This window comes from Otolemur garnettii, unplaced genomic scaffold (genome assembly GCF_000181295.1).
Source record: "Otolemur garnettii isolate 467f Iridium unplaced genomic scaffold, OtoGar3 scaffold00156, whole genome shotgun sequence".
Classification (NCBI taxonomy): domain Eukaryota; kingdom Metazoa; phylum Chordata; class Mammalia; order Primates; family Galagidae; genus Otolemur; species Otolemur garnettii.
The window spans coordinates 471,661-481,085 of NW_003852551.1; the positions used below are offsets into that span (position 1 = coordinate 471,661).

General features: G+C 52.0%; 1 protein-coding gene across 1 annotated transcript in view; it reads right to left on the reverse strand.

Annotated features, from left to right (window-relative positions):
* Positions 1-9,425, reverse strand: part of MYOM3 (myomesin 3) — a 47,806-nt gene that overhangs the window by 1,420 nt on the left and 36,961 nt on the right. The window contains exons 27-34 of the mRNA XM_003799840.1: positions 8,401-8,511; positions 6,186-6,273; positions 5,623-5,661; positions 5,291-5,399; positions 3,212-3,375; positions 2,990-3,026; positions 2,828-2,850; positions 680-735 (exon numbers count right to left, since the gene is read on the reverse strand). Coding sequence (XP_003799888.1) covers positions 680-735; positions 2,828-2,850; positions 2,990-3,026; positions 3,212-3,375; positions 5,291-5,399; positions 5,623-5,661; positions 6,186-6,273; positions 8,401-8,511 — 627 coding nt within the window. The remainder of the gene's footprint in view (positions 1-679; positions 736-2,827; positions 2,851-2,989; positions 3,027-3,211; positions 3,376-5,290; positions 5,400-5,622; positions 5,662-6,185; positions 6,274-8,400; positions 8,512-9,425) is intronic.

Genomic DNA, 9,425 nt, shown 5'->3' on the forward strand with positions numbered 1-9,425 from the left:
AAAAAAAAAAAAAAAAGGAAAAGAAAGGAAAGAAAATTCTTGGACCAGCTCTAATGAGAAGCATTGTAGTATCATGATTAAACACATAGGTGCTGCCATCAGGCTGCCTGGCTGCGAATCTCAGCTCTTCTCCTTCAAGTGGGGTGACCTTAGGTGAGTCCCTTCACCACATTGGATCTCAGTTTCCTCAGCTATAAAGTGTAACAAGTAATAACTAATACCTTATTTCATGTGGGTACCTTGCTGGTTAAATACACTAAACTAGGTAACATACAGGGGACAGGACCTGACACAAAGGAGACACCATAAAATCGTTAGCTGCCCTTTTGGAAAACATTAAATTTCCTAACTTTAGCTGCGGAAAGGCTTTTAGGGGTTATCTGTAGAACTCCTGTGGAGACTGAAGTTAGACGGAAGTCCCTGACACCCAGGGCTGTCTACCAGATGGGGGTAGAGCTGAGCTACTGAGCACCTAGCCAGGTCTGACCCAGGGCCCAGCGGCTTTCCTTTGTAGCACATGCAATCAGCAAGGTATGTCACTTAGCGCATCTAGTCCCTTTGGCCAACCAGCCATTCTCTGGCTCTCAAATCCACAGTGCTACCTCGTTTCATGATCTGTGATGAGTGCCCAGGGGAACACAGCATGCGGGTGCTGGCCATGAGCCAGGGGGGTGGGTACCTTATCCTCCATGATTGTGGCCACGTCTGGCAGACCCCTCACCACTTTGGCACGATCTGGAAGGGAAGTAAGAAATGCCGACAATGAATGTTTTCCTTCTAGCTGCTTCTCAGAAACAGGTTTCTGCAGAATTGAGATTGAATTTTGAGCAAGTCTTTTTTTTCCTATTTTCATTATTTTGGATGGAAATCTTTAAAACGGTATTGCACATTACCTTGTAGTCATCGGTAGAAGATATAGGACTAATGTGTTTCTGCCACTGACTTGAGTTTTTTTTAGAGACAGAGTTTCACTTTATCGCCCTCGGTAGAGTGCCATGGCGTCACACAGCTCACAGCAACTTCCAACTCCTGGGCTTAGGCAATTCTCTTGCCTCAGCCTCCAAAGTAGCTGGGACCACAGACGCCCACCACAGTGCCCGGCTATTTTTTGTTGCAGTTTGGCCGGATCTGGGTTTGAACCTGCCACCTTTGGTATATGGGGCCGGCCCCCTACTCACTGAGCCACAGGCACCAACCAATTTGAGCTTATTGTTAAGATTGGTGGGCCAGGCATAGTGGCTCATGCCTATAATCCTACCACTCTGGGAGGCCGAGGCAGGTGGTTTGCTTGAGCTCAGGCGATCAATACCAGCCTGAGAAAGAGCAAGACTATCTCTCAAAAAAAATAGCCGGGCGTTGTGCTGGGTGCCTGTAGTCCCAGCTACTCGGGAGGCTGAGGCAAGAGGATTCTCTGAGACCAAGAGTTTGAGGTTGCTGTGAGCTATGATGCCACCACACTATACCAAGGGCAATAAAGTGAGATTCTGTCTAAGAAAAAAAGAAAAGAGAGAGAGAGAGATTGGTAGGACCTGGAGATGACTGAGGGGTCCCTCCCCTCAAGAATTGGGAAAGCAGACAAATGGATGGCTCTGAGCCTTAAAACAGGCAAAGCCCACACAAAAGGTGTGATCAAGAGGTTGGGAAAAGGGGAAAAGTGAGATCGAAGCTTTCAGGACCCTTTGACTCTGGTCAAGCAAGGGACCTAGTGGGTCCCTTCCTGTGGGCAGGAAGAGAGTGTGATTATAAATCTCTGAGCAGAAAGCCCGTGTGTCCCTGATGCTATAATGAGGCTGTGGGAGTGGAAGGGGAGGCCTAGGCCTTGCATCAGAGAAGGGCACAAAACCCAACGTGGTGGCATCTGCCCAAGGCATGAAAGAGAAGCAGGACCTGAACTGGGCAGGGAAGGCCCCAGAGATGGATGCTGTTGTGGGCAAGACTTTTCACCAGGCCCTCTGGGATGGGGGGGGATGTTCTCGTTAGGAAAATGATTAGTTTGGTGGCATGAGAGCCTCTTCTGAGCCTGAGCAGACTGGGGCTGGTCTCAGGCTGGGCTCTCCCCACCAAGGTGGACAACCCTGCCCCCTCCTCACACCTGCCCCTTCTCACTGCACAGCTGCTGAGACTTCTCATCACCCCTTCCAGAATATAGTTCCTGTCAAGTGTGTGAGTGAGGGACACTGATGCCATGGAGGGCAAATTACACCCTCCCACAAATGGCCTCAAGCCAGCAGTGTGTTAATTCTCTTCCAGTTCTCAGAGTCATCCAGTCTCCTTTGTGGCCAGGCTGGCAGGGGCTGCTGTGCTCTGCAGCCTGGGTCTTTCCCTCTTATCCGCTGGGCCACAAAGGCCAGAAGGCCAGACTCCTACTCTGGGGCCCTTTAGATCTGGGCAAGGGCTTGGCCAATGGGACAAACCTGGGCTGGTGGACTGGTCACAGCTCCCCCAGCAGCCCAGTGGCTGTGCCATGCACTTTGGGTTTGGACTTCATCCTGAATCTGATGGCCCCAAGACCCTGACAGCCTCAGCCTCAGCTTTAGTCCCCTTGCTACGCCATCAGCTCCCTTGGGCAGCCCCTACCTTGTTACTCTCCATACTCTGCCTTCCAGGTCCCACCAATGTTACCCATGTGCCCCTGATGGGAGCTTCCACACCAATGACCCCAGGTAACCCCGAACTCCCTGTCTGTCCCACCCAGGTCTCCCCAGCAGCTCGTGAGGGCCCAGAGACCCACAAACACCCCGCTTTTCCCAGGGAACCAGGGCTTGAGCTCCTGGGAAGTCCACCCCAAACTCAGAAATAAACACAGCAGAAGTATCAGCAGACTCACTCTTCTCAATGATCGCCAAGGCTCTGAAAAACAGAAGTGGGAACGAGGTATGACGTCCCATTTGTTAAAGGACACTCCTGATGGGTGGGGGCTCCCACCAAGGGGCACAATTCATGCCACAGCCCAGGGGAGCCCGTGACGAGAACCACAGAGGAAACTTACTTCAGTCTTTGATGTTCAGCTAGGGCGTCATCAAAAGCTGTAAGGACAGGAGGGAGGGGACATCAGGGTCTCTGCTTCACGACCCCAGGGACAGGGCCTGTCTTCCACTGTCTTCCCCATTCTGAGGGTCTCCTGGGGCAGTGCCAGGATTGGATGGGGAGACAAGAGTCCCCCCAAAAGATGTTGGGATCTTCCAAATAGACAGATGGGCAGAGGGCTCACCCTGCCCCGAGAGATCCGTTGAGAGCTGCCGGACGTCCTTCCCGGCAGCTATTTCCAAAGTGTATTTGCCCTTGTCTGAGTCTTTGGGGTCCAGGATGTGGAGCCAGATGTCATCCAGGGTGGTGCCTGCCCTCACTCGATCACCACTCTCGAGGCGTTTCTCTCTGAACATGAGGGCAGGGGAGTGGGTAAGGCTGGCTGCTGCTGTCAGCAGACACCCCTGCCCCACACTGCTCTCTTGGAGTTTTGACTCCAGATCTGTGGCCATCCAGGAGACACTCGAGGATAGAGTGAATACCCTTTCACTTCCATTCATCATCCAGCCTCCATTCATTCATTGGTCATCAAATCTTGTGGCACAACAACTGTGTGCCCGTGCTGAGGCTGCATTTGTGATGTGTCCTGCAGCTGGGACCCTAAGGAAATGGTGCTCCAGGGTCCACGGCCTCCACTCTCAGGAACCACTTCCTCACCACTTCATTCTTCTCTCTCTCTCTCTCTCTCTCTTTTTTTTTTTTTTTGAGATAGAGTCTCACTGTTGCCCAGGCTAGAGTGCTATGACCTCAGCTTAGCTCACAACAACCTCAAACTCCTGGGTTCAAGTGATCCTCCTGCCTTAGGTGTTCTAGTAGCTGGGACTATAGGCATGCACCATTGTGTCTGGCTAGTTTTTCTATTTGATAAGGGGTAGGGGGGGTCTCACTCTTGCTCAGGCTGGTCTCGAACTCCTGAGCTCAAGGGATCCTCCTGCCTCGGCCGCCCAGAGTGCTAGGATTACAGGTGTTAGCCATCACGCCTGGCCCATTCTTCTCATCCTAAACTGTCCTAGAGTTTCTTCCCTCAATCACTCTCCCCTAAACTTTAGAAACCACACAAATTTAAAACTCCTTCCCTTCCTTTTAAAAATTTCATTCCTGGGCTCAGCGCCTATAGCACAGTGGTTACAGCACTGAGGCTGGTGGGTTCGAGCCCAACCTGGGCCAGCCAAACAACTGCAACAACAACAAATAGCCAGGTGGTGTGGCAGGTGCTTGTAATCCCAGCTACTTGGGAAAAGAATTGCTTAAGCTCAAGAGTTTGAGGTTGCTGTGAGCTGTGATGCTACAGCACTCTAACAAGGGTGACATAGTGAGACTCTGTCTCAAAAAAAAAAAAAATTTCATTCCTGGACACACTAGCTTGTCCCCAGTGTGGTGTTATAGAGGAGACACCTCGGTGCTTAGTCACAGGGCTCAGAGACTGGCTGGGGAAGGAGCCCATTGACCTGAAATTCCCCCTGGCCTTGACTCTCACTTATTTGACAAGCTTGATCAAGCCAGTCAACCTTCTCTGTAGAGTGAGTGTAGCAATGTGTGTTCCACAAGATGCAGCTCGCATATCATCTGTTGTCACTTAGCTCCTGGCTGGGTCTCTGTGGACAAATTAATGACTCTGGTCCTTAGTCGTCAGCTCTCCAGGTCCTTCTGCCTACTCTTTTCCCCTAAGCCTGGCTGCCTGGGTTTGCTAAGTTTGCAGAGGCCCACAGAGGCACACGGCCACTGGACTGTCTGCTTCTTTTTTTTTTAGAGACAGTTTTATTTTGTCACCCTCGGTAGAGTGCTGTGGCGTCACAGCTCACAGCAACCTCTAGCACTTGGGCTTAGGTGATTCTCTTGCCTCAGCCTCCCAAGCAGCTGGGACTATGGGTGCCCGCCACAACACCCAGCTATTTTTTTGTTGCAGCTGTCATTATTGTCTAGCTGGCCCAGGTTGGGTTAGAGCCCACCACCCTTGGGGTATGTGGCTAGCACCGTAACTACTGTGCTAGGGGTGCCAAGCCTGTCTCCTGCTTCTTCACTCTTGCAGTGCTGTTCTGAGACTATGATCCTGCTGTGGCCATAGAGATTCTGGAAAAATGGTCCTCCCAGCAATGCTCCCACCTTCCCTAGGAAATCTCACCCAACTCCTCTGATGGCTGATCCTTTTCCCAGCCCCTATGGAGACTCTTGTCTCTGCCAGTCCCCAGGACTGAGCTCTGCGGGGAGGACCATGCTGGAGACAGGAGGGGAGCCTGGGTGGGCTCTGGGCAAGGTGACCTACTTGTGGAACCAGGTGCTTTTCATGTACTCCACGTTGTAGTACTTGACCTTGCTGAAGATCCGGATCCCTTCCTCAGTACCCTGGATTTTCAGCGGGGTGGCAGAGAGGGCTGGGGAGACAGAGAAAAAGGGTGAGGCTTCCCTGAGGCAGTACGTTTTGGGACCAGCCCGAGGAGTGCTGCGGGGGCAATGGTGGGCTGCAAAGAAGCTGGAGTTTCTCTCCAGTCTTTGAGGTTGGAAACTAAACCCACGCTGGCAGCCAAGGTCAGTGGGAGGCCCTTTGGAGGCTACTTGGCATCAGGGCTGGGCTGGGCACAGAGGAGGCTTGCTTACCCCCAATCCTGCCCAGCTCAGTGAAGACAGCATCCAGAGCTGGAGGGAGACAGAGAGGATGGTCAGTGAGCACAGGGACCGAGGGACATCTAGCATGGGGACGTCCTCAGGAAAGGCTAGTGGAGCTCGCAAGCTGCTCTGGGGACACAGGGGTGGGGTGGGGCTGCAGGATGGCTCCCACAGCTCAGGCACTCAGCAATAGGAGAGACTGGGGGAGTGCCGGGGATAGAGGACAGATAGGGCTACCTGACAGTTCTCTTCTAGGCTGGGCCAAGCAGCCTGATGCAGAGCTTGAGCCCAGGGTGTTCAGGAAGGTGAACTCAAGCTTTGGGTCTCCAAGCCTGGGCTCACTGTGGCATACTGCAGTGGGCACAGGCGTCAAGAGCCACATAGAGCAAGCCCCTGCACTAACTAGCTGTGAAACCTTGGGCAAGTCACTTAACCTCTCTGTGCCTCTATTTCCCCAAGTGACGTGGGGATCCCATAAATCTCACCCTGCAGCTCATGTCACAGCCTCTGTTCCCACAGCCCTCCTGGCGGATCTCTCCGCTCCTAGCTCCTACCTTCCCCTGTGAGGTCCAGTATGGTGTCATCTAACCCTCGCTCGTCAGAAACCACCGCTCTGTAAATTCCTTTATCCTCTTTGGAAAACTGGAAAGCAGGATGAGAGATGGCCGTGTCAGAATGGGTTCTAGGAGGAGTGGTGGACAGCCAGTCAGGTGGCCTGGGCTCCAGGCCTGCCCTCAACTCTCAGGCAGGGCCCTTCCCCTCCCTGGGCCTTAGTTTACTGCCCTGGCTTGGGCCATCTCTAAGGCTCCTTCCAGCACCCTTAGATTCCTAGTTCAGGGGTTGTCTGGGCCCAGGGAGGGGGTAGGGTGGGGGAGCCGAGGGCAGAAACAAGCACACTCCCCCCACTTGAATTCACTGACAGCTGCTCTGAGCATAACATGGCCAGCCCTCCCACAGAGCTTGTCTGAACCTGGCACACCCTTCACTCGCCAGGAGGCCCTGGATGGGGGGATACCCCTGCCTGCTGCATTTCCCCAGAAGGAAGTGTGTTTTTCTTTCTTTGCAGTTTTTGGCCAGGGGTGGGTTTGAACCTGCTACCTCCGGCATATGGGGCTGGCACCCTACTCCTTTGAGCCACAGGCGCCACCCCAGAAGTGTGTTTTCTTTTGCTCAGTACCAGAGGGTCCTTCTTTTCTGATACACATTTGTCAGTCCCAAATTAAACCTGAAGTGACACTCAACAAAGCAAGAACTTGGGCTGTGCTTTTAAGGCAAGGTCCAGAGATTAGAAGTGACCACTCATGACCAGGCCCCTCAGAGATTCTTCCTCCTTGGACTGTCTCCATATAGTGGGTTTGGGGCAGGATCCAAGGCAGAGGCAGCTCTTAACTTGCGGATTGGAACCTGGGGGTGGTGGTGATCACAGCAGCTTTTGATCCCACTTGCCAAGCTTGTGCCTTCACAGTGAAACCCTCTGAGCCTCTGTATCCTCATCTGTAAAATAGTGGCACAACCCTGGCCCTCCCTACATGCAACTGCTGCTGTAAGGATGGAGGGAGGTGACCCTTTGGAAGCCAGAAAGTTGGCACCAAGGTATGGATTATTATAAAGCTCCATAGATATTAAGCCCCTACTTATCAACACGCCCTGTTCGTGGAGCTTGCATGGTGGTGACAAAGGCCAACTTGGCATCGTCCAGGCCAGGATTTGGGAGGAAATCCTGAGATCATTATTTCCTTCCTCATCAGCGAACAAATGTATGCTTGCTGCAGTCTTCCCTGACACCCAGAGAGGCCACAGAAACCAGCAGCCGGGTAGAAAAATATTGATGGTTTAAGAGCAAACCTTGTGTATATTTCTTAACCATTCCTCCAAAGGTTGTGAGAGGACTTGGGTGGGACAACGAGCTCCAGCCCCGCTTGACACGAGTCATCCTTCTTGTACTAACCCTAGACTGTTGGGGAGGAAGGCAGTGTGCAGATAGCGTCCCTTCCCCCCACTCATATTACAGATGAAAGCCGAGGTGGGAGAGGGACAGTGCCTAGCCCAGCCTGCCCCGTCACTGGCAGGGCCAGTACTAGAGACCAGGCAAAAGGAAAAATCAATAATACTGATTCTGTTTCTTTCTTTTCTTTTCTTTTCTTTTTTTTGAGACAGAGCCTCAAGCTATTCCCCTGGGTAGAGTACTGTGGCATCACAGCTCACAGCAACCTCCAACTCTTGGTCTCAAGCGAGTCTCCTGCCTCTGCCTCCCAAAACCACAGGCGCCTGCCACAACACCCGGCTATTTTTCGGTTGCAGCTGTCATTGTTGTTTGGCAGCCCGGGCTGGATTCCAACCTGCCACCTTAGGTATATGTGGCTGGCACCTTAGCCACTTGTGCCACAGGCGCTGAGCCACTGATTCTGTTTCTATCAAAAGGTTTGATATTTTTTATGGCCCTTTCTTGCATTAATTTTGTTTTCTGGGTTTTTTTTGCAGTTTTTGGCTGGGACTGAGTTTGAACCCACCACCTCTGGCATATAGGGCCGGCGCCCTACTCCTTGAGCCACAGGCACCACCTCAATTTTTTTTTTTAATGTTGCATAAATCTTACTCATCTTGATTACTGAGTTTTTAGGTGCTCCTTACATTTTGTACCTGGGGCGAATGTCTCACATACCCTCCTTTAGTCCAGGCCCTGCTCCCAACTCCCAACCCAGTCCTCTTGGCACTGCCTGGCATACAGCTGGCCGAGAGGGGAAACCCTGAAGCTGGAGCCGCACTTACCTCTTCGAAGCAGAGAAGTCCTTCTCCAGTCTCTGGGTCATACTGACCATCTGGCACCTCCATCCTCTGGAAGAACCACTGAAAGCGAGTTTCCTTCTTGGTGTTGGTCACCTGAGGAAGGTGGGGAATGAAGAGACTCTATTAGGCTTTCTTTCTTTTTAAGTACAAACATACACAAATGGCCACTTCCAGGCATCTTGGCCAGCTCCTTCCTTACACCACGTGCCTCCTCTGTCGGCTTCTGGACCCTGAACTTTTGCTAGTAGTGGTTCCACTGCCTCTTGATCCCTGCCCTACTCAATTTTCCTTGTAAATGCCCCCACTTCTTAAATGACTCAGTTAAATGTCATCACTGCTAGGAAGCCCTTCTCCAAGCACCCCAGCGTGTTCCCCCACCATGGTGAATCAATTTCTTGCACGTATCTGGATCAAACACGAGGCAGGCTGTTTTCTAATGATCTTGTCTTGGGTCTCGTGGGTCTCAGAGGCCTCTGTATACCTGATGCCTCAAGGAGTGTCTGGTGAATAGTAGCTGCTTTCTGTTACCTAAGGAATGTGCTTCTGGGGGAGAACCTATCTCACTTTGTCCTCCAGTTATCTAAAGCGGCTGGAGGGCCTGAGCAGGACCTCGGGCTTTGGAGTCAGGCAGGGGTGTTTAAAACCTGGGTTGTCAGCTGGGCACAGTAGCTCACACCTGTAGTCTTATCACTCTGGGAGGCCGAGGTATGTGAAGCCTGAGCAAAAGTGAGACCTCATCTTTACTAAAAATAGAAAAATTAGCCAGGTGTTGTGGTGGGCACCTGTAGTCCCAGCTACTCAGGAGGCTGAGGCAAAAGGAAAACTTGTGTCAAAGAGATTGAGGTTGCTGTGAGCTATGATGATGCCGCGGCACTTACTCAGGGCAACAGAAACTCTATCTCAGAAAAACAAAACAAAACCCCTCAAAAACCGGGGCTGTCCCTACCGTGTGGTCTCCAGCTATCTCTCCCACTTGTTTGCTCACCCTCAAAGTGGGGATTGTAATG